Raw genomic sequence first — 25,961 nt, forward strand, 5'->3', positions numbered from 1 at the left:
AAAGAAAAAAAATAGAGTTGAAAACCCCCCCAGTGAAAGAACGTGTACTTCAGCTGCATTTTATAAATATTTGGATAGCATTGTTAAACTTTTAAAAATGTATTGATATAATGCTACTTGAACACAATAATAAATATTTAGTAGCTAAAGTATAGGTGCTTTACATTTTCAAAGCAGTCAACAAAAATTGTTTATAAACCCCCAATTACAAAATTCACAACTGGGATGCAAATATACCAACCAAGACTTACATATGATTCACACACAATTAAAGTGACGATAATCCAGCAACATTTACTGAGGGAAAAGTCTCTCCATTAAGCTCTGAGAAAATTGTTACTGTGGTGACAAGTGAATCTATTATGACACCAACTTGTAGAAAATGGCCTCTTTGGCAACCTCATTTCATGTGCCCCCGTCCTATTTCTTCCCTACACATTATGCTCCATCTTTGTGGTCTTACCTCACTTTTCACACTTATTGGGCTGGTGGGAGGCTGAAAGGAAACTCAGATGCAGTTGTTCCCTTAGCCTCAAGCCTCTGCCGATTGCTAAAAAACACTAGTGCAGCTCATCTGACTGTATCTAAGAGGCATCTTATGAAAGTTCTTGGGCAGATCCGTATATACCAGTATTATGTAATAACAAGCGACGAAAATTTGAAAAGAAGGAATTAACTGCATTTCAGGCTCTTTTATTTAAGTTACCTAGCTTTTATATGATTTGTACTTAAGTACATAGCGTGTGTGTGCGCGCATGTGCGCGCGCATATGAGAGAGAGAGAGAGAGTGTTATATATAACACACCACAAGAAAGGAAGCTGAGAGCAGGAGAGATGAAAAAAATCAATGCTAGAAAATTAATTCGAATTTGTCTTTGAATTAAAGAAATACCATCAACATATCACATGTATAAAACAGACTCAGAGATGTACTGATACATGCCAAGTCTCACACACTCATGTGCCATATGGATTCTGTTCCAGATCACACAATGATTTGAGTTTTGACCAGCTACTCTTATCAACTATTCTGTTGCTCTTCCATCTGATTTCATATCCAAAACCAATACAAGGGGAAATGCCTCCAAAACTATAGGAGACAGTGCACCTACTTTCAGAAGATCAAAAAGCTTGTGGAACATCTCGCCCTTACCTTTTGCAAAGCTCCCCTGTATTTGGTACAACTAAGGAAGCAATTTTCACAATATAGAAATAAAATAAAATAAAATAAATAAAATCTAACCTATTAGTACCAGTAGGTCTGAATTTAGAGATAAATCAATAATTACAGGTTGTTCAACAAAAGGTGACAAAATCAATAATTCCCAAAGATCCATCATGCCAGATTCTTCATTTCAATCCACAATATATTATCACTAGCCCATTATTTTTGCCACCTATTATTTAACTTAGGCATATTTGCTCTTTTTCCATCCTGTCCAATTGATCTCCCCGCTTTCAACATTTAAGAATTTGTCCTTTCTCTCCTCTTTATTTACAAGTTGTTCAGTTGGAAGTTGTGCAAATAGTCAAAAAGAATATTTTCTGTCCAACTGAAGAGAGATCAATCTAGGATAAAATGGAGAAACCACTTTGTACAATTCCAGCCCAAAACAGTGCAAAGAAGAAGAAATGGGCAAAGTAAACAGTCTCAGTAATAAGGAGGGTGTTCTGTCACCATTTTGTCATTTTTAAGCCTCTCTTACCTTTTACATTTCCTCTCCCGTTCTCCATCAACACATATTGGCCAACCTCCTACAGCAATGCAGAAATCCAGAAAAGAGAAGGAAACACACCAGCATAACAGAGGAAAAGGTTGCAGATGTGGAGAGCATAGTATAAAACAGCAGTAGAGGAGAACGAGATACTTAAAATAAAGGTTTTTGTTCAAGAGAATTCAAGCTATGATAATCCCAGTAATAAAGAACTGGAGAAAGATTTTTTTCCTAACATTTCTTTGACAAAAGAAATTAAGCAAAGTGTGTTTAATTTAATAAATTCTTCTGCAGATTGGGCAAAGCATTACATTTATTCCCTAATTAGAAAAGAAACAAAGAAAAGAGAATTGTACAAGATTATGCACTGTTGATTACGAAAGGTTACTATATGAACCTAATTTATGTAAACTGTATAACTGGAGGGGGGAGGTGTTTGGACTTGGATTTTAATTTGGAAACGAGAGCTAAAGAAAGATAATCCTAGCATGATCACTTTTCTTCCAAACAGGAGAGGTAAATAATAGCTCTCTCAAATTTTCAGGTCTTGAAAGGCATGAATACTAAAGAGAAATTCTGAAAGTATCATCATTTCTTACCTTAAGGACAGAACTTTTAACATTAAAAAGGCTAAGATGATTGCTGATGTCTACAGTAACATTGCAGTTACTTAAATCACTGAAAAACTTCATATTATATATAAACACCTCTAAAAGGTATATTTTGCTATAATCTCCTTTTTTAAATAAAAGCCTATTTTTTGAAGTTAAAATATTTCTTATGAAAGAAATGCTCACTTACTCTGAATAAAAAGCACACCTCATATGCAATTAGAATTATAGAATTATTTTAGAACCTTCATTTTTGCTAAGAAAAGTGTTTTCTTTGGAGCCATAAAAATTAGTTATGTATTTTTACAAACTTGAGCAATAACTCTGTGGTGTTTGTAAAAATATAAATACAACAGAGATTTTATTTTAAGTGGCAAATAGTATATTTTGGAATAAAAGTGAAGACAAGTTATTGTAGAACACAAATGCTGTATACATTCTACAAAGTATAATCAGATAGAACACTTTAATTTTGTAATTTAAAATATGTATACCTCATATTCTTTTCTGCAAACTTTCAAAATGTCATTTTTTGAAGAAGCCTGAAAGATAATTAGATTTCTTCATTAATGTATAGCACAAACTAATCAATAATGAAATCATACAGCAAAGAACAAAATATAGTAAAAGTATATTTAGATAAACTGGGAACTTCACTCACTTGCATAGTTTCTTCTAGAAAAAAATTATTATTAAAGGTTTTATGGTTCTGGGACAACGTGATGGCCAACTTTAACATTTTATTCAAATTAAACCATGTATTTATCCACCAAATTGGTATCTGTTTTTCGAACCATGAAAAGCATCAGAATTTGCATTTATCACAAAAGTGTTTTTTTCCCCATTTCTTCTAAAAAAGATGAACCACAATTTTTAGCAAAGGGAAACGCCCCTACAGACCAACATGTGTGCACTAAAAACAAAATTCTGAACACCACTTTCCTCTTTCCCCACCAATCACACCACTACACCCCTTTTCTACAAAAGACTATTGATATCACTGATAAACTACTCTCTTGAAGATAGTGCCCTTGTATTTCACTTGTTCTGCAAAGCATCTCACATACCTATTCTTGCTGTATCAGTAACGATGAACATTTCAAATATCAATCTTGTAATCTCAACAATCTTTGCTTCAGTTGCTTTCCCCAGTAATTTAAAGCAAAGGAAGGACTTCTGCACTTGTGATAATGCTCTTTGAAATACAGTATGGAAAGGACTGTGAAATGAGAGTCTATGTTGCACGATTCAAGAATACACTTATTTTGCTATTAGCCCTTGTGATTACAGTCTTTGTACTACTACTGGCCTGACCTTTTACTTAGGCAACAGAAAATGCTGTAGGAGTCAACAGAAGCTGTGCTCTCTTGTATCAACGCTGAGGTTGGTCTTATGCCTCCTCACAGAATTTTCTTTTGAATGCTGGCAACAAAATCTCAGCTCTTAAAATCTGAATTTAAAAGCGAGCAGTACTGGAGTCAAAGCCAAATATTTTCTCAGAATACTTGGTAGTTAGATAAAATATGAGCACTACAAATTCAATGCATATTCTGGAAAATGCATCTCTCAAACAAATAAATGGAAAAGTGGTTATGGTTATGGAAAAGAATATAGATAAAAGACACTATGATGCTGCAGATAGTAAGCAATATCGTTCACTAAACAGAGAAAAAAAGCAGTGATCAAAGAAGCAAAACAGCAGCCAGAGCCTCTAAAAATCCCAAAGTCTTTGAAAATGAAGCATAAGCCACGATCCCTCTTGAGCTCGTCACTGCTTTCTACTTAGAGAGATGTTTCCGTCTATTTTCAGAAGTGAAGGAAACATAAAAAAAAATGTGACTGACCAAAAATAGAATGTCACATAAAATGGTGGTTCTGTGTTTTATTTAAAAAAATAATAATAAAAAAAAGTGTCTGGGAAAAATCACGCCTTTCACAGAAGATGACCAATGGCTATGTACTCTGGACTTTGTAGATGTTTATATACATTTTAGTGCCTTTTTTCTATTAAAAAGCTGAAAAACATTCTGTGACTAATTCCACTTATTGCTTCTAGGGTTATCATTGGCACATTTAGATGTGGTAACTTCAGATCAAAGGCTCATCAATATCTTGGAAGGGATCCAAAGAAAAGTTCAATAGGTCAGTGGGATGCCAGCATCTTTAGGATTCTAACTGTCCATAGCAGGACTCAGAAATAGCCAATTTGTGCCAATACGCTGTACCTACACCTCTCTGAAGCTACTACATTGCTCTCCAGAATCATAGCATTCATTAAAAAAATAAAAAGCAAGTAATCAAACACAGATGTCTACCTGAGTCTGAAGTGAGCCTGGAACTATAGCTCTTAGACCTATGAACTCATTTTATTAAGATATTAACTAAGCTGCACAACAATGATAGCTAACTGTGACATTTAAGTTACTTAATTCTTCATGTAAGAAATGGGGGGGGGAGACATCACATATCTACACAATTTATTGTGAGCCACTTAGGTTGCAACACAAGTTAGTGGCCTTTGGGAGAGTCCAACATTTCTTTCCACCCCGATCCAGTCAAAAAGAAGCCAAGCCCAAAGAGCCTAGTAGAGCCAATGGAGAATGCCCCTACCCTGATGTTCCTACCAGTTGAAATGTCTATCATCTTGGTCGATCGGTTATTCAGCCCTCATACAGATTGCGCAGATCACAACACATCTTCCATTCTTCTCCTATCTTGGCCTTCCTTCTCCATGTGCTGCCATGTCTTTTCATGATGAAATCTTCCTATCTCTTTGGAGATCAACCGAGTGGTTGTTTCAGTTCCCATGGATACCACACAGTGACAGCTGCAATCCATCGATTGTCAGTGAGTCTCGCTATATGCCCAGCCCATCGCATTTTACTGTACCTGCTGCCAACAATGACGTCCTGCACTCCACCCTGTTGTCTGATCACTTCACTGGGGACTCGGTTGCAAATTGAAATCCTCAGAATTCTTCTTTTCATTGCCGTCCCTGTGACGGACAGTTGTTGCCCCTCTATCTTCATCAGTGCCCATGTTTCGCTGCTGTACAACGTTGCCGGCAGTACTGTTGAGTTGAAGAGGTTGGCGCATGTTGCCTTGTTGATTTTAACTTGGAGGACATCCTTGATAGAACTGAATGCGTGCCAACCTGCTTTCTTTCTTTGGGAAAGATCATGGCACATGTTAATTTCTTGGCCCAAATAGACGTATTGCTCAACTTCTTCTATTTGTTCTCCCCAGACTGTTATTTGAGTTTTTGGCAAGGCATCAAATCAAAATTTCATCTTGGAGGGGTTCATTTTCAGTGTGACTTGGCTGCTTTTTGTGTTGAATTCTTGCAGCATTTTCTGTAGTTTGATAGTATTTTCAGCAATTAACACAGTATCGTCCACGAATCTAAGGCGGCTTAACTGCTCTCCATTTATGTTGATTCCACACTTCCCATTCATCCGCCTCATTACCATTTTGAGGCAAGCTGTGAAGAGTTTTGGTGAAACCATGTCTTCTTTTTTAACTGGGATGCGAAGGGGAGTGTCAAACAGAGTTGTGTGTGTAGTGCAGTCAGAATTTGCTTCCTTTAGTAGTTTGATGTAGTTTGTGTTGACGCCCTTCTCTGCAAGAGCTTTCAACACTGCATTGATCTTGACATTGCAGAATGCTTTTTCATAGTCGAAGGCGGCAATGCATAAAGAGAATTTGTATTCCCTTGAGCATTCCAATAGCTAGTGTATAGTGAAAATATGGTCCATTGTGCTGAAATTCCTTCAAAAACCTGCCTGCTCCTAACCCAGACTCAGAGTCGGTTTGTTGTTATTTTGGTGAACAGCTTGTAGACATGTGAGAGCAGGCCTATTAGATGATAGTTCTTTAGATCTTCATGATCGCCCTTCTTGTACAGCAAAATGGTGTTGGACTCCTTCCAGCTAAATGGCATCTTCTGCATTTCCAAATAATGGCCAAGCCTCTGAGCAAGGGTTTCCCAGAGGTCTTGGCCTCCAGCTCTTATTTCAGTTGTCAGTCCATCTTTTCCTGGGGTTTTTCCTTCCTTCATTTGGTAAACTGCATGTCTAACTTGTTCAGCTGTCTTAGATCTAAGATCAGCCTCCAATCCCCATCCTGTTTCAGTACTAGCAAGTATTTTGAGTAGAAATCCCTGCCCTTGTAAGGGCCAGCTCTATTGCTCCTATCCAGAGGAGAGAGTCCACTTCTTGCCTTAGTAGAAGCCTATGAGAAAGTTCCTTGAAGAAGGATGGGGAAAGCGGGTGGAAGCAAGAGAATGACTGTAAGGTGTGTCCTGATATTCTGACCTCCCAGGCCCATTGGTCTGTGGTGATCCACTCCCAAGCCTGGTGGAAATGGACAAAGAGGTCCCCAAAAGGAGGGAAGTGAGCTATAGGGTGCAACTGTAAAATCAGAGGAATGGGAGGATTCCAACCTTCAATCAACACATCAAAAGTGCTGTTTAAATGATGCGTAAGTGGTTGCAGATGGGTGGCCCTCTTCCTCTGAAACTCGTCTCTCTTTCTGGGGGGTTCTGCAGGTCTTTGGTACCCCTAGAACTGAGCAGGGCATGATCTCTGGGCATTCTGTGAGATACTAAAACACTTCTTGCTCATAGGTGTATAAATTCCCAAGGAATGTAGGGTAGCCCTGGAGTCCTTAAGCATATGCAGAGAGTCATTCATGGTCTCTGAGAAGAGTTTTGTTACCATCAAAGGGAAAGTCCTCTACCATGTTTTGTACCTCTCTTGAAACCCCCTAAAGCTGGAGCCAGGACACCCTGTGCATAACCATCGCCATAGAGACAGACATGGCAGCAGTATCCACGGCATCTAAGGACACTTGGAGAGCAGTTCTGGCTAACAGCTGACCCTTTGCAACAACAGACTGGAATTGTTCCTTGCAGTCATGCGGCACATGTTCAATAAAGGCTGTGAGCATGTTGTAATTAGTAAAGTTATATTTGGCAATGATTACTTGATAGTTCACAAGCTTCAAATGCAAGGTTGCAAAGGACTAAGACTTTTGCCCAAAGAGGTCCAATCACTTCTGATCCTTATTATAGGGAGTAGCCCTCCAAAAATGCTGACTACTCCATTTATTCACAGCATCCATCCTGAGGGAGTTAGGTGGGGAATGGGAAAACAAAAGTCAAAGTCCTTAAAATGGTACATAATACTTCATGTCTGTCCTTTCGAAAATTGCTGGAATAGTGGTTGACATCTGCCATACAGTCTTAGCCAGATCCAGGAGAGCCTCATTAATAGGTAGCGCCACTCTGAAAGGTGCTGCTGACTGCAAAATATCAAGCAGCCTGTGCAGCTGGTCTTTGACCTCTGCCAGAGGGATGTGCAGAGTGTCCAATATCATTCTAATGAGGTCCCGGAATTGTCTGAAGTAATTGGCAATGGAAGGAGAGAGAGGCATGAGCACCTCATTCAGTGATGACAATGTCAATGGCACTTTGAGGAGTAGGAGGCTAGGGCAGACGAGGAATTCACCCCTGAAAGGTCTCCTCCTGCTTTGGAAGGGTAGAGGAAGTATTTGGATCCCCAATTTCCCTAAGAGATGGTACTGGTGATTTACTGAATTGTTGTCGAGAGGCAGCCCATAGGGCCCAATATGGCCATTGGGAGGGTGGCAGATAGGGTTGGTTCCACCGTGATTGATGTGCCGCAAAGTCCTCCTTGCATGAGAGCAGATTCTCAAAGTGGTACATAGGAGAACCCCTAACAGAAATCAAAGAGGCCAACTGGGAGTCCTCCTCTTCCTTCCTGTCCTCCAGTGGGGGTGGGGGGTAGCCAATGAGAATGGAGGAGAGTCCTGTGCCACAGAGTGGCCTGAGCTGGTACCTGAGCTAGTACCTGACAGCAACAGGGATGCTGGCTCATTCAGCACCGATAGATCACTCAAGTATTGTAACTCCTGTGGTACCAGAAAGGACACCAGTACCAACATTGTAGTCAAGGTCACCATGGTTGGAGCCGACAGTACCAGTAACAATGAGCATACCACAAGCTCTGTCAGATGCAGATACTTGTTTGATATCAAGGGTATTGCTTGTACAGTCACCCCGCACTGAGTTCCTTGCATCAGTACCGATGACTGGGTTAAGGCCGACAACTGCAACTATGTCTGAGCTGAGTGCTTCAGTGCCAATGGCAGAGCTGAGCTTGATAGTACCGTGTGTTTCTTCTTACTGGTGGAGGGTACAGGAGCCCTCTCTGAGCAGTGTTTCCTCTACTTGGAGCTTCGGGGCTTTGCAGGCCTGCCAGTACTGGAGAAAGAGTCCTTGGCCTCCACAGTACCCTCTGAGGACTTCAATGGGGACTGGTCTTTTTTGGAGCTGGTTCCTTAGATATGGAGTCTATGCTCCTCTTTTTGGGATTATTCCCAGAGTGTTCTAAAGTCTTCCCTTTCTTAGGAGAACCTTGGGACATACTTGACAGGACACTGTATCTGTCTGGGGACAAATGTACAAAGGAGCGAGGAGGGGTCTCCTGACCTGGTTGAGAGGTTGCAGGGAATGTTCCATTGTCACAACCCAATGGCCCCCTCCCTCAGGGGGTTCCATGGGGAGGCAGATTAGCATTGTATGTTGCTAATGCTGTTGCAAGCATTGCAAGGCATTTGGGAAAGGGTTAAAGTTATGAATGCAGAACAAAAGGTTTCTTTACAGGCGCGAAAGGCCGGAGGGGGAGGAAAGGAGGAAAAAACGGGTTAACTTGATATTCCAGCTAAACCCGAAGATAAGGAGCTAACTCCAGCCCAAGGACATTGCACACACTCTGCTACCTGCCAAGAAAGAATCGGGGGGAGTCCACCCCACCCCAACCAGCCATGAGAAAGGAGAGTTGCTGAACAAAATTGCAGGGGCCGTGAAAAGGAGTGAGACAAGGTCAACCAGGGAAAAATAACCGTCTCACAGCCCTGAAGCTGGTGTGTTTTGGAAAAGCTGAAGAAGCCACGGAAGGCCAGTTTGAACTGGCACACAGAGCATGGGGAACAAAGGTCCCTGAAGGAGACACCCCCAAGAGACCCCAGGACTTAAAAACCCTCCCAGGAGCTGAGGCAAATCAGGGATCAACAGCGGACCCTGGATGACCCGTGCACAGGACAAGAACTCCCGTCCACCTTTCCCCCAATTCTTGCGTTACGCCCAGGCTTGGCCAGCCTCGGGTAGTGCGGGTGTGAGTATGAAAGTGGGTTAGGGCTTGGGGCACTAATGCTTTCTTCCTTCCTTTGAGTGACATGGGGAACCCCCAGCGCTCTCCGCTGTTATTTTATTATTTTATCAATACAGCTTTAAAACCCAGTTACTTAGTGTGCTCCATCATCTCCTCCTCTAACGGTCCTGTGGCCTCAGCCTGGTCACCTGACATATCAGGCAGATAGGTAACAAAAATCTGTCACACCATCGCCAACAGCCTGAGCTTTATGTCCCTGTTCTTCCTAGCTCTGGACTCAAGGGCTAAACAAAAGGAGCACTCTGGGAGATATGGGACTCCCCAGGCAACAGACACACTTCCAGTGTCTGTCGCTCACCAGTACAGCCTCCCAGCAGGAGAGGGAATATTTGAAGTCTGGCAAATCAGGCATATCCCACCAAGAGAAGACAAGTCTCCCGGAGGGGAGGGGAGTGATGGTAAAAAAAAAAAAAATCCTCTCACCTAAAACTAATTAACTGTACAAACACTAACAATTCTTCTAAACTAACTAACTTTAACAGAGAAAAAGTGAAGAGGAAGGCAGAGTATGCTCTAGGTTGGATCATGTAGTTTCCCCGGGCCAAGGCAGTAGAGAAGGCATGGAGGCAGTTTGCCCATACATATAGCCTTGGTGTCTGCCACAAGGAGGCATAGGATGCATGCGTGGGCCTAATGAGCACTCCTAGCTAGAAATCGCCTATGAAGTATTTCAGAGGTGCATGCACACCTGAACTGAAACGCCCATAGGGACACTACCTGAAAAAGAAAATTGGATATTTTGGGTAGAAAATGGTTAAATCAATCAATGTAAACTTTCTGTACAGTTAATTTACTTAGAGGAGGCAGAAATAAATTACCTCAGTTGAAATTTTGTTAACGGCACCAGTTTACTGCAATTCTTTTTTAAAAGTGTAATTGGATCGTCCATGACTGCACCTAGTCAGGGAGTTAGTTCTGAGACGCACCCAAAAGAGGATTTATAGATCTCTCTAAGCATCATTCAGAGTAATATAGTTTGTTACTAACTCAAAGTAGAGTCTCTTACTGAGTTACCAAAACCCCAGCAACCATAAAGGGGGGTTATCCAAGGAAAAAGTGTCAGGGTAGGAGACCAGACCTGAAATAGAAAGGACAGTCAATCAGGAGCATTGGACCACCTATATTCATTGACTGCCCTTTCTATATGACAATGGACCTCAAAAGACCATTTATTCTAAAGCCCGAATCTGTGCTTGCTTTGAACTACATCTGAACAAGAGTTATCTAGTCCCTGGTTTTATATTCCGTAGTATGTTAATAAATTCTTACAACTCATTCTTACTATTTTCAGTCCCTAGAATAGACACATACCATATTTACTGCTCTGAAGCATTACACAAGCTGGTTTGTTCTCCAATGTGTCAAATACTTGTATAGTTATGGTCTTGCTCAAAGTTCACAAGATAGAAGAATTGTCTCAAACTGACTGCACATTTGACTTTTGACCAGAAATCTCAAATGTGACTGTCATTTCATCCAAAGCTATTGTGGATGAACTTGAGCAGAAGCACAAAGATTTGAGAGGCTTGGTGACCTCAAGTAAAATGCTGCATTCCTTTGTCATACAGAGTTTCCAGCAGTCACACAGACTTTTGCTGTTTAAGCTGGTTTCAGCTCCCCATAGAGATAACACATTATTTAGGGAGGATGTGGGGAAAGTGACCATGAAGCTTCCAGAATCATGTAATATAAACATCATACTAATTAAGCATCGTAAGCTGAGAAGGCTCTCTCAGTATCATAAAGAACTTGTTTACACTATAATCATCTGTGCTTCACTCAGTTATACTGAATCGCTTTAAGAACAAATTATACCATGCATCCACACTAGTTATGGCTTTACCCATCTAAATTTTGCTCTGCAACCACATTTGCACCATTTTAAGCCAATTTAGCTCCAGTGGCTTCAGGGTTCCTGAAGAGCATCAGAACAAAAGATATAAGCTACAATTTACCATTGCCTTAGCTGATAAACTTCCTGCATGTTCACTACCAGACTCCATTCTCTGCCTCCACAACCGTGATCCCTAGTCATGCCTCACTACCCATACTCCTGCAAGGTAACTACCTCTCTGTCAAATGCTCTCCCCAGAGTCTGCTAATAGTCCCCATTCCAGCTCTGAAAGTCCTCAGCCACAACTCCAGTACAACTTTTCCAACATAATTAAAAGGAAAAGATAGATACTTAGAAAGATACAAGATCATATAAATGTTTTCTTTCCTAATTTATTTTACTTATTTTACTAATATTTAGGGTTCATAAAATATTTTTATATTTTATAAAATAGAAAATAAAAATATTTTACTAATATTTTCTTCCTGCATTCCCTTTTTCCTCCAACGGTCACCCTATTGTTATCCTAAACACTTTTAGATCGAAGAGCTATAAATCTAAATTTTGGCCTGTTAATTTCCAAGAAGAGAACTAAAACTGGTTTAGGTCCTCCCCCTCCCCAAAAAATACCACAAAAGATTTGGTGAGGTTCAATTTAGGCTTTAAAAAAAAAAAAAAGTTAACCAAGAACATGATGGTATGCATTATAGGTGTACAGAGAAAATGATTTCTTGACCTATTTCATAGTTCTAAAAGTAATTGCAGAATATTTCCCCCAAAATTAAATTCAGTATAAAGGTGTAGATGTAATAAATGAATTTAACTTGCCATATTACTGTTCACAAACTGCAGTGTTCTGTTATGTTTAATACTGATCATGGAAGAAAATTAGAAAACCTCACCTGTTTACATGCTTGTCGACATTCCACAACAATAGCTAGTTCACAGCAACCTAAGCCAACCCAACCATCAGACTTTTTCAAAACACCTTTAAAATAAAATGACAGCAAATATTATAGTAATACAGGTGGCTACAACAAAAATACCTAACTCTACGACTCAGCCAAAGTAGCTAAGAGGGAAAATAACTAAAAAATAGACATTCCTCTTTTCTTTTAGTGCCATGTCTCCTACGTGTTATGGAAACCAGATATGTGCAGTTTATTGTAGACTTTATTTAATAGTATATTTTCAATCAATTATTTAAATTAAAAGGAATGTAACCTATTACATTTCTCTTGCCTTTTTTAAACCTTCAGTCCCTTCCTGGCTTCACTCTTCTTTTTCTCCTTTTCTACAATAGATTTTGATGCATCTTTTCCTGAATTATTTTCAATAACAGTCTCATTTTTCTTTTGCCCCACCACAGACCCCTTATATAACTGCTTTTCCCACACCATATTCTTTATATTTCTCCCCAACCCCACTTTTTCCTGTTTCTTTCTTCTCTCACTTTTCCCCACAAAATACCTTAATACAACAATTCTCTTTTCTAATTTACACAATTTATCTCTTCCCCTGTCTCTCTGCATGCAGTTTATCATTCATGGTTTTGTCCAACAAAGCTAATCATCATAAAAAAGGACTGCCTCAGCTGCAGCAGCTTTTTGGGTGGAGGGGAGATGGTGGACCTGTAACAGTACAGATCATATGAGCCCAGGATCCTGATGCAGGGTCCTAAAATGTGCTACTGTTAATTTCTTAGAAAAAAATTAAAACAAGTTTCAGGATATTCATGCATTATAGCCTTCCTCTAGGAAACAAGTTGTTAGTAGAGGTAGAAGAGAAAACAAATAGACTAATCAAAAGCCCTAATATGCACATGTATATCTTTTAGAAGATTCCTTGGAAACCTTCTTCCATTGCTATGGTCTCGGCTGCCATTTCAATTGACAACAGAGTTAAAAATGGCTGGATGTCCACAAACTATGACAGAAAAGGCAGTTTGGCATTTTGGGGAGAGATTAACAGTTTTTAAAAAGTGTTGCTTTTCCCTCTCCATTCCCTCAGCTGCCTTTTCATTTTCTCCCTCTCTTAGTTCCCTCACTTGCCCTTTCACACAACATGTATAGTAGGGGTCAGCAACCTATGGCACACAAGCTGATTTTCAGTGGCACTCACACTGCCCAGGTCCTGTCCACCAGCCTAGGGGCTCTGCTGCCAGCCTGGGGTTCCATTCGCCAGTCCCCTGTCAGCCGGGGGACCAGCCGCCAGCCCTGGAGGCTCCGCTGCCAGCCTGGGGTACCATCCACCAGCCCCCTGCCAGCCGGGGTTCTGTCCACGGGCCCCACTCAGCCCGCTGCTGTCCCCAGTCCCAGCCACCAGTTCGGGTGGCTCCGCTGCTGGCCTGGGGTCCCAGCTGCCAGCCCAGGGCTCTGCCCCTGGCCTCAGCCCGGCACTCTGCAGCCACCCCCAGCTGTGGCCCACTGGCCCCAGCCTGGGGCAGTGAGAGGTACATACAGGGGCAAGAGGGGACGTAGCTCAGCATCACCACCTTAAAAATTGTTCCAGCACCACTGGAATATTTTTAAGTCCTGTTTTGCTGCTTACATCATTATCATACCACATGGAACAGCGCACTGCGTTTGACGTTGTGCATGCCGTCTGTCGCGATTTCTTTTTTCCACTGTGAGTTGACAAAATGTCAGCTCCTAAGAAAGCAAAGTTAGATATCCATTCATTTCAGCCTTCTTGGACACACATGGATTTATCAAAAGAAGGACCGTGCTGTTAGTGCTTTCTGTTGTGGAAGTTTGTCACACATCAAGTGTTCAACGACATTTTCAAACAAAGCATGAGAAAACCTTTCTTGATGAAGCAGACAAGACGGAATCGATCAAAAAGGCAGTAACGGGATATGAGAAGCAAAGCAGTGTTTTTAAATGCTTAAGTGCAAGTAAAAAATCAAGCTACAGAAGGAAGTTACAAGATTGCACAGTGCATTGCAAAAAACGGAAAGCTGTTTACAGGTGGGGAAATATATAAAAAGTTTCTCAGCAGTTCAGAGGTTTCGTTCAATGATTTGCCAAATAAAAATGTGATCATATCTAGAATAAAAGAACTGCCTGTCTCTCCCAAAACAGTTGAGAGACATGTAAGCGAAATGGCAGAAAACATTAACAAAAAGCAGACAACTGCATTAAAAGACACAGCACTGTTTAGCGTTGCAGTTGATGATAGCGTGGATATAAACGATGTTCCACGTTTGGCAGTTGTTGCAAGATATTGTGCTTCCAATGAAATCCAAGAGGAACTTTGTTGCCTAAAACCCCTGCATGGCACAACAAAGGGGGAAGATATAGTGGAAAGTTTTGTAAGCCATTTTGAAGAACAAGGAGTTGACATCAGAAAAATATTTTGTGAGACAACAGAAGGGAACTGTAAAGTTACTTGAAGATCAAATTGGCCGCCTGCCAGTCAAATTTGACTGCATGATCCATCAAGAAAATCTGTGTGCTAAAATTTCTAATTCAGAGCTTAATAATGTGGTGAATACAGTGGTACAAATTGTGAATTTCCTTGTTGCTCGATCTGCTTTGACTCACAGACAGTTTCAAGCACTGCTAGAAGAGATGGACAGTGCATATAATGACATTCAACTTCACAGCAACATTCGGTGGCTAAGTCGTGGCAAGGTTTCGGTGCCTTTGTAAACTGTTTTGATGCAATCAAGACATTTTTAATCAGAGAAAGGACAAAACTACCCCAAACTGAATGATGACAAATGGCTGTGTAAGCTCATGTTTCTAACCAACATCACCACTCACCTAAACGAACTCAACCTGTGTCTTCAGAGTGCAGGGCAAATGGTTCTGGATCTTTATGAAGTCTGGAAGGTATTTGTTGTAAAACTAGCAGTTTTTTCTTGGGGTATTCAAACTTCGACTTTCCGCTACTTCCAACACATAAAAGAGCTATTGACACGTTGCACTGTCAGTGTTGATGAGATTGGAATGTACATGCAAGAACTGAAATCAGAATTTTCTAACAGATTTCAAGATTTCCAGTGATTTGGCCCAATGCTTTCTTTTCTAAACAAACCTGAAAAGTTCAACAAAAGCAACTTGGATTTGTCTGTATTTCAGTGAATGGGAGTTGAAGATTTTGAAATGCAACTCATTCAGTTAAAAAGCTCAGAATTGTGGGCATCAAAGTTCGTAGATCTGTGGAGTGCACTTGAAGCTACCAAGAGAGATCATAGGGTCTCTATTCTGAACTGCTGGATGTCCCTGTCAGTGAAATTTAACTGTTTGAATAAAATTGCATTTGCGATGCTTTCAGCATTTGGATCCACATACCTGTGTGTACAGGTATTTTCACACATGAAATCTATTCTCTGTCCCTCTCAGAGCCAGTTAACAACTGATCACTCAGAAGCCTGTGTGCAGCTTAAAGTATCCAAATATGTGCCAGACATTGGAAAACTCAGCAAGGAAAAGCAAGGGCAAGGATCACATTAAACTGTTAAGATCTGTATTTTAATTTAATTTTAAATGAAGCTTCTTAAACATTTTAAAAACCTTATTTGCTTTACATACAACAATAGTTTAGTTATATAATAATGACACAGAGAGAGAGAGAGAGAGAGAGACCTTCTAAAAATGTTAAATATATTCCTGGCATATGAAACCTTAAATTAGAGTGAATAAATGAAGACTTGGCACATCACTTCTGAAAGGCTGCCGACTCCTGATGTGTAGGGATGTTGTTTAAGATCCATCTGCATGGAAGCCCCTGCCACACTTGAATAGTCTGTACTGAATGTCTAGAGCTATTAAAATGACATTTCACCAATATATACCAATTATTTTATCAAGGAAATATGACATACATTGTGTGACATAATTCAAAATTGTAAGAGTAAATAAAATGGATTCTCACTTAGACAGACAACCAGTTCACAGGAAAGTCACACGGGGTAAACACCCATCCACAGTTAATCACAGGGTTAGCTGCCTGCTACATGCTATTTTAGTATTTAATAATTATATAGCAGTTGTTTCTGTGGAACTTTTGCATGAACAATCTTCAGGAATGTGGAGCTATGGAAAGAGTCATCTTAAGATTAAATCCATGATACTGACAGTTTCACTGAAAAAGTCATTAAAAATATCAATTGAAAAAAGTGATCTAGAGAAAAGAAATCTGTAAGATTTAAACCAGGGGTCTCAAACTCAAATGACCCCGAAGGCCGCATGAGGACTAGTGCATTGGCCCGAGGGCCGCATCACTGACACGCCCCCTTGCTGCCCCTGGCCCCACCCCCAATCCACCCCTTCCATGAGGCCCCGCCCCTGCCCTGTCTCTTCTCCACCTCCTCCCCTAAGCGCGCGGCTCCCCGCTCCTCCCCCCTCCCTCCTGGAAAGTGCTAAGCGCCACCAACAGCTTTTTCAATGCACTCTTCCAATCCTTGAAATATGTCACGTCCCGTTGTGATACCCTTCAGTGGCATTAAGTCTAGCAATTCTTCAGTTATATTCAAATTGCAGTCCACACCTCTAATGAACACTGCACACTGTGCGGTATCTGATACATCTGTACTCTCATCAAGAGCAATTGAAAATACTTCAAAGTCTTTTGCCATTTGAATCAATTGTTTTTGCACATTATCAGCTAAATCCGTTATCCTGCAGGCAACTGTATTTGCAGACAAGCTTATGCCTTCAAAAACTTTCTTCCTATCAGGACATAAAATTTCACTGGCCTTCATAAGACATTCTTTTATGAATAAGCCTTCTGTAAAAGGTCGCGATGATTTAGCTATCATTTCGCTTATCACAAAACTTGCTCTTACTGAATCTTCGCTAGACTTGTTAATCCCTGAAGATAAATGTCTTTGCTTGGCAAATGCTGCTTTAAGTTGCTGAACTTTTTCCTCTCGGATTTTTCCGGTGAATGCATCATATTTTTCACGGTGCATCGTGTCATAGTGCCGACGCACGTTATACTCCTTGGGAACAGCAATCGTTTGCTGACAAATAAGGCATTGAATTTTATCTTTTACCTCTGTGAAAAAATATAAATTCTCCCATTTGTCTTGGAAAACTCTCTTTTCTTCCATGAGTGTTGTTTTTTTTTGACGAAGTCATTTCCAAGCAGTTTTAATAAATATATACACTCAGTAATGCACCTCACTCAAAGGACAAAACACGCACTTAGATTTACTGCCTAAGGCTCTGGGAGGGAGTTTGGGTGGGGGAGGGGGTCTGGAGTGCAGGCTCTGTGCTCGGTGCAGGCTCCAGGCTGCGGCAGGGGGTGGGGGTGCAGGCTTTGGGACGGAGTTTGGGGATAGGAGGGGGTGCAGGGGTGAGGGCTGTGGGGCTGAGGGTGAGGGGTTTGAGGCATTGGAGAGGCTCGGGGCATTGGAGAGTCTCAGGACTAGGGGAAGGGCAGCCTGCCCTGGCCCTAGTGCAGGGGGGCGCTAGGACCCTGCGGCAGCAGGTGATGCCGGAAGCCGGCATAGCGGAGGAGGAGTGGAGTCAGCGTGAGCTCCCGGGCAGGCTACCGGGCGGTGAGGGGGCAGCAAGTGGGGGCCGGGAGACACTGGGGGGAGGCGCGTGGGGGCGGCAGGTGGGGCCAGGGGAGAGACCCGGCCCCAAACATTGGGGAGCAGCGCGCGGGGAGCTTAGGCACAGAAAATAACTCGGGGAGGGGGGCGGGGGGAGTTTGGCGGCGACAGGAAGTAACTGGGGGAGCTCCGCGGGCCGCAGGGAAGAGCTCCGAGGGCCGCATGCGGCCCGTGGGCCGCATGTTTGAGACCCCTGATTTAAACAGTAAGACAAAATGCATGGCTACTGGCTAAGGCTCCATGTTTGTCACAGAGGTCATGGATTCTGTGACTTTGTGACCTCCGTGACTTCTGCAGCAGCCAGTACACCTGGCCCAGGGCCATCTGAGCAGCTCAGGTAGCCCCCAAGCCAAGCACACTGGCCACTGCTGGGGCAGTCTCACCCCGCCACCTCTCAGCAGCAGGAGTTTGGTGTGGGAGGTCTCAGGGCTGGGGTGTGGGACACTGTGGTTCCCAGCCAATGGGGGCTACAGAACTGGGGCTTGGGGTGGAGTGGAGACAGAACATAGAGCTAGGAGCTGGAGGTCACCACTTCCCAGGAGCCAGGTAGGGAGCCTGCTCCAGACCTGCCACCCCTCCCACTCCCCCCAGCACCCATAGCACCTCCCAGGCCACATCTCCCACCCCCCCATGGTGCCCCCTCAGGCCGCCCCCCCCTTCCGAGCACCCGCAGCATCCCCTGGGCAACCACCCCCAGCACTCATGGTATCCCCCAGGCCGGCCCCCCAAGTTTCAGTCAGGAGTATATAGTAAAAGTCATGGACAGGTCATGCCCGTGACCTGTCCATGACTTTTACTAAAAATACCCGTGATTAAAATGTAGCCTTACTACTGATCAATCAGACCAAAACTTCCAGAGGACTGAAATCTCTGTTGCAATGAACTGGCTATGCAACACAGACAACACTAAGATCAATCCACTTTTACAACCACTGCGGTATACTACTGGCATGAAAAACTGAGTAATTAGGCAACTATATTTTGCAGTAGAAGGAGTTTGAGTGTTTCAGGTGTAGTTCCATGTAGATCACATTATTGTGAAACAATGAAGTAATCCTATATTAAAGTTCAAGGTAGAACACACAAAGCAGCTACAGATACATGCCAAGTTGAAGATGCCACAAGAGCCTTGCTATGGTGTAAGTTTTATTGCATGTGTTCCTCTCTCAGGGGTATTGCAAAACCATCAGGTGATCTTGTGTATAACATCTGCTGCCACATCTAAATAAAGTTATGCTGAGTTATGCTAACAATAGCACACAAACTGATTTTGTGACTAAGGCAATCTGAACATACATTAATGGAGTTGTAACTTCTGTTCACAGCAGTCTGGAGCATGTACTTCTAATATTTTTTGTGAGGTGCTCAAGTAGTAGAGATTAGCGTACTACAGGCCTGAACAACTCATAAAAGCGGCGAGGGCCATATTACTCCAAAGAAAGCAGCTGAGGGCCGAAACCCGCCGGCCCTGCCAAACCGCCCCTCCCCAGCGCCACCCAGCCCCCCTGAAACACATCCCCCGCCCCAGCACCACCCGGCCCCACAGAAACAACCCCTCCCCCGCACCGCCTGCCCTGCGGAAACAACCTCTCCTTCCCCAGTGCCGAGCCGCCGAAACAGCTGAGAGCCGAAAAGGAAGGTTTTGGGGGGGAGGGGTGATACTTTAAGAATTTTTCAATTAAAGCAAACAATTTTTTAAATTTTTTATGAATCATGGAAAAATGAAAAACCTATTCCGTTGAAAGAAAACGTTTGTACTTTTCATAATTACCTTACAAATTTAATGAGAGATATTACATCTCTTTTCGGCAACAAGCTTGTCGTACTCGGGGGTCATATTTGAAGTGGATATTTTCAAAATGTCTTCCAAATGGTCAGTCAGAGAAGAACGTTGCTTGTTTTTATTCATGTTCACGATGGAAAATGTTTGTTCACATATGTAAGTGCTTCCAAAAATGCTGAACGTTTTCAGTGCAACTTCGATACAATTCTTGTATTTTTCATCGTCCAGACTTTTATAGAAATCCCGCAGGCTGCTTTCTCTGTGCTTATTTCGGTAAACTGCCGAACACTGAAGTTCAATAACCTCCAACTGCAAATTTAGTAGCACTTCCTCTGGATCTACAGAAAAGGGATCTTCAATCAGCTTCAACTGGACATCTTCTTTAGACAAAGGAAGTCTTCTGTCAAATTCTTCAATCAAAAGATTGATGTGCTTGGCATATTTTTCTCCTAACTCGGTATATTTGTGCAGAGGGAATACGCTGTGCACAAGTGGGAAAGTGACACATTTCACCTTTTGATATCTGACTTCTGAAAAGTTTCAATTTCATTTTGAAAGCTTTCACTGCTGCACACATTTGAAATATGTTGATTTTTTCCCTGAAGTTGAATGTTGAGATCATTCAGGTGTGCTGTAATATCACAAAAGAAAAAGATATTGATTCCAGGACTCATTTTCAAGCTCTGGGAATTTTATTGGCCCATTTTCTAGGAATTTTGCTACCTCCTCTTTCAAAGCAATGAAACACTGGAGCTCTCTTCCTCGACTCAACCACCTCACTTCCGTATGGTAGATTAAGTCACTGCATTCAGCATCTACCCCTTCAAGAAAGGCTCGAAATGTCCTATGTTTTAGTCTTCTAGAACAGATGTAGTTTAAAATGGAAACTACCACTGACATTACATGCTCAAATTTTAATGTTTTGCTACACAAAACCTGCTGATGCAGTGATGTTTGTTTATTTGTCTCCTAATAAATTCTTCAAGAAGAGTAACTGCTCCAACATTTTTTCCACACATAGCTGGAGCACCATCAGTACAAATGGCCACCAAGTTTGTGAAATCTTATCCAACTTATCATTCATGCACTTTGTCACTTCACCGGAGATTTCTTTTCCAGTTGTGCGACCCGTCATGGAGCACATGCCAACAAGTTCTTCAGTAATTTCAAAGTTTTTATCAATACCTCTAATAAAAATAAGAAGTTGGGTGGTGTCTTTTAAAATTGGTGCTTTCATCCACAGCTAGGGAGTAAAAGCAGAATTCACTGACTCTCTGCTTTAACTGATCACTTAGATTGGTAGAAATGTCAGCTGTTCTTCTCTGTACAGTCATGCGTGATAGACTGACATTCTCAAATATTCCCCTCTTTTCTGGACATAACTCAGATACAGCAATCAACATATACTTTTTTAAAAACTCACCTTCTGTGAAGAATTTCCCAGCAGCAGCAATTTCCTTAGAAATTTGAAAGCTTACTTGAGTAACTATCATTCTCAGTGCTCACTTTCTTGAAAATGTGCTGTTCTCCACTAAGGTTTTTCACTAAACTGGCTGCTTTAATTATTTGTTCATTTGGGTTCAATTTGGTGAGATTGGGATGTTTAGTTTCAAAGTGCTGCCGAAGGTTGTATTCTTTCGGAATGGCTAACGTTTCGTGACACTCGAGGCACAGTATTTTGTTTTTGGAAACAGTACGCAAGTATTTATTCGTCCATTCAGTGTTGAAAACTCTGTGCTCTATTTTTCTCTTTTTCTTTTCACTCATGGTATCCATTACGAAGCTCAAGATTTTGTTGAATAAATTCACACACAAGGGAGACACTCAGTGTCACACACAAAGAGAAGAGCTATCTCACGGCGCATGGCACACTAGCAAGGCACTGATGGTGTGTGGAAGCCTGTAGAGGGGGAAAGAAATGGCGCACATAGGGTGACCAGATCACAGCAGTAAAATAGGACCCACCCCCTCCCCGCTCAGCCCCATCACACCCCTCTTCAACCCCCCAGGGGTCACTATATTACTGCACACAGCAGTACCAAAAATTAAAATACTGAAAATGGATGCCCCCCTCCAGCCACCGACTCGCTGCTCACCTCTCACCCCTCCTCCCCCAAGTATAAAGCCTCGCCGCTACTGCCCACCCGGCTCATCATCCCCCCCATGAAATAAGGGGAGGGGAAAAGGGGAACAGTTTGAAGGGATTTTCTGGGGCTATGAACTAAGGGGAGGGGAAAGGGGGACAGTGTGAAGGGATTGGATGTGACTATCCAACACATAAACACAGGGGCTGCAGGGAGCCCGGGGTGGGGGCAGTGTGATAGGGGCCAAGGAGGTTCCCTGGACCAGGGAAGGGGCAGCAGTCGGGGCACAGCAGGTGCAACACACACACACACACATACACACACACACGTCTCCTCTGTGGATTTCCTGGCTGCCCACAAACAGTTCAATCCCCACCCCTGCCCCGATCACTACGGAGGCCACCCTGGGACCAACCAGCACAGTAGCCGCCCCGCCCCCAACCAAAGGGGGGACTTAAGGGGGGGGGGGGTCGGCCCAGTCCCTCCCCCGAGCTGACATGTGCAGGCCTGGTGTAGTATAAAAGAACACACATTACATAAATGGTTCCTAAACTATGGTCTCTGGACCAGTGGTCCACAGATAGCTGACCAGTTAGATAGTGCGGGCGCTCTCTTTCTTGTTTCTTGCTGCTATAACACGTTAAAAGGCAGTTAACAAGCAGAGTGGATTGATTTAAGTCAAAGCAATTTAAATACCTGATTTTATCTTGTTTTGCATTTGTACTTTTTAGTTACTTTCCTAAAGACCAAAGGACCATTTTTATCAGTGAGAGGAATTACTGTATTATGATTACACATACAATGAAACTACTTCAGACAATCCATCTGGACAAGTGATGGCGATTAAAAAGGCTACTCTGATAGATAAAACATTGATAATGAAGATAGTTACTTCACTGCCACTTGAATCCCTGTTACTTGAAGTAATAGATCCAGGATTTTATCTCAAGGGGCTTCCCTAGGGATTTCATGAACATTGATCATGTAGAATGCTCTCAGGAACATTGAGCATATAGATGAGAGTCAATGGGACTTAGGTGCTTTTGAAAATATATATGAGAGTTTGAGTATCGGAAGAGCTAGCGAACAGGAGCAGCAAACAGAGGTGTTTAGAAAGGGTGTGTGAGAGGGAGATACAGCTAACAAACAAATCACCCCCTTCCTCCCCCCCCCCCCAAAAAAACCAGAAGAGTAAAAATAATGCAGGCAGCATTCCAGCAGCAAACTGGGGGCTATCCAGTTTATTGCACTGAAGGCAGTATGTATGATTACTTGCCTTGCAGGCAGGTGGCATGTGTGTTCATTCGGTGCAAACATCTCATGGCCCTCAGAGACTGAATACGGGCTCTTGAGACTGAACTGGGGGAGCTAAGAGAGACAAGACTTCCAGGGACACAGTAGAGCAGTCCTGCTCCCAGTCCGACAACCTTTGTGCTGTTGGTGAGAATGAAAGTCTCAGGGAAAGAGAACATAAAGCCGGAGCAGAGGGAAATGATCCTTCCAGATGATGTCATGGTATCATCTCACACTGATGCTACCCCTCCAGGGGCGGGGACCCCAGTTACTAGAAAGAGACAGGTAATAGTAATGGGGGATTTGATTATTAGAAATATAGATAGTTGGGTTAGTGATGACTGAGAGAACCACATGGTGAATTGCTTTCTGGGTGGGAAGGTTGGGAGCCTCAGAAGACATATAGACAGACTTTTGTACAGTGCTGGGGAGGGGCAGGTGGTCATGGTAGATGTAGGAACCAATTACATAGAGAGAGGTAGGAGACAGGTCCTGGAGGCCAAAATAGAGCTGATAGGTAAGAGATTGAAGTCCAGGACCTCCATCGTAGCATTCTTTGAAATGCTTCCAGTTCCATGTGCAGGGCCATTTAGACAAGCAGGGGTGCAGGGTCTTAATGAATGGATGAAACAATGGTGTTGGGAAAACAGACTTTGGTTTATTAGGAACTGAGGAACCTTTTGGTAAAAGAGGAGCCTGAACAGCAGTGGTCTCCAACCTTTTTACGCACAAGATCACTTTCTGAATTTAAGTGCGACCCAAGATCTACCCTGCCCCTTCCTCAAAGCCCCACCCCCTCACTCCATCCTCCCCTCTCTCCGTCACTCACTCTCCCCCACTCTCACTCACTTTCACCGGGCTGGGGCAGGAGGTAGGGGTTTGGGAGGGGGTGAGGGCTCTGGGCTAGAGACGAGGGGTTTGGAGTGTGGGAGGGGACTGGCTCTGAGCTCAGCCTAGGCCAGGGGGGTGGGATGCAGGAGGGGATGAAAGGTGTAAGCTCTGGGAGGGAGTTTGGGTGCAGGAGGGGGCTCCAGGCTGGGACAAAGTGTTAGGGTTTAGGAGAGGGCATGGGGCACTGGCTCCGGGAGGGGGCTCAGGGCTGGGATGCAGGCTCCCGCTGAGCAGCACTTACCTCGGGAGGCTCCCGGTTGGGTGCTCAGGCTCCCTGCCTGCCCCAGCCCCACGCCACTCCCAGAAGGAGAAACTTACAAGGTTAACTCTTATTATGCTGTCAATGCCAGCATTTTAAGATAAGACTGAAAGACATTCTCCACCTACCCTTATTGGGAAAGGATATGTGGGGAAAATGAAAGTAACCATAGACTGCATATCACATCTGTAACCTAGGCCCTCCCTCTCAGACCACAGGAAGAAACTACTATGGTATTTATTTTGTCCATCACCTTGTTATGGAGAGGGAAAACTGGGGGGAGGAGGGGGTTGAACCATCGCATCATGGACTCTCTACGGTAACTGGGTCACCTGCACATCCTTAAAAGCAACTGCAAAAAGTCTGTCATATGAGAACAGTACCAAACTGTCTAATGTGGCAGGATGTCCTCCATCTAGACACCAGGTTTTGGATACTACAGAAAGAAGACTTCACTCCCCTGATAAGATTATACTGTGACACAGACCATCTATGATATGTTCAGCCTCAAAAGAAAGATTTCTCTGCTCCTAGGAGAAGAGGAGACTAGAATTCTACCCCAGAAACACCCCAGAGGCCTCACATTACTTCAGAAAATCAAGGCAAACAATTGAAGAGCAGCTGCTCAGCACCAGTTTCCATCCTAAGAGTCTCCAAAAAGCAGCAGCACTTTCTTTACAAACCTGTGTTCTAACAGTATGCATTCAAACAAGCCCTCTTAAGCAGGGAGACTAATATCTGCAGTCCACCCTGCACAAGTTGGTTTTCTAGAAAGAGATTTGATATTATCCCCAGTTGAAACATTAGCCACAGTCTCTGGAGAAAATACGAAATATTCCTATTTCATTCAAAGATTTCAAGGCACTTTGCAAAAGTGAGTGTTGTTATCCTCATGTCAAAGATGGAATGAACTGAAGCACAGAGAAGTTAAGTTACTTATACAGGGTTACAATGTGCCAGTGGCTGTACTGGGCCTAAAACCAGATCACCTGACAGCTACTCATGTTCTAACCACTAGACAACACTGCCTCCCAAGCATTAGTTACAAAATAGTCTCACAAGATCTCCATTTTACAAACTAGAAAATTGACACAGATGAACATCCAGATTATTAAAGGGATTTAGGCATTGCAGCACTGAGCATTGCCACACCTAATTGATTTAAGAGCTTAAGTCTCATTTTCAAAAGTGGTAGAGGCACTAATTAGGCTAAGTGCCTAAATCGCTTTTGAAAATGAAACAGGCATTGCAATGCTGAGCAACATTAAGTTTAAACACCATTAAAAATGTGGGCCAAAGTAGCGTAAGCAAGATTACATAATAAATTAGTGGAAGAACAAGGACTAGAACCTACAAGATTCCTCAGACCCTATGAAACTACTGGAATTGATAGTTTGACTCCTGAGAACAAGAAAAGCAGGTAGGCTCACTGATGGCAAGTTGAGCAGCCTGTAAGAAGAACAATTAACTGTCTCTTTTTTCCTGTTTTTCCACCTTTTCAGCTACGGTATGCTAATTTTACTCCAACTTTCTCTGTCCAAAAGCAAGAGGAAAGGGTTACTGTGACTATTCTGTGACAAGGCAGAGCAAAATTAGATAATTTAGGAGAGACAAGATGGGACTTACAGCACCAAACTATCTTTAATGAAACAGCTACTACTGAATCTCAG

The 25,961-nt window shown here is 42.7% G+C and overlaps 1 protein-coding gene across 2 annotated transcripts in view; it reads right to left on the reverse strand.

The window, feature by feature from the left end:
- Positions 1–25,961, reverse strand: part of RECK (reversion inducing cysteine rich protein with kazal motifs) — a 127,038-nt gene that overhangs the window by 73,151 nt on the left and 27,926 nt on the right. The window contains exons 5-6 of one of the 2 annotated variants that reach the window (XM_045003569.1): positions 12,316–12,401; positions 2,821–2,868 (exon numbers count right to left, since the gene is read on the reverse strand). In XM_045003569.1, coding sequence (XP_044859504.1) covers positions 2,821–2,868; positions 12,316–12,401 — 134 coding nt within the window. Of the gene's footprint in view, positions 1–2,820; positions 2,869–12,315; positions 12,402–25,961 lie in introns of those variants that run through there. The other variant, XM_045003570.1, reaches the window with a different exon arrangement.

The sequence above is a fragment of the Mauremys mutica genome, chromosome 2, assembly GCF_020497125.1.
Source record: "Mauremys mutica isolate MM-2020 ecotype Southern chromosome 2, ASM2049712v1, whole genome shotgun sequence".
In the NCBI taxonomy this organism is placed as follows: domain Eukaryota; kingdom Metazoa; phylum Chordata; order Testudines; family Geoemydidae; genus Mauremys; species Mauremys mutica.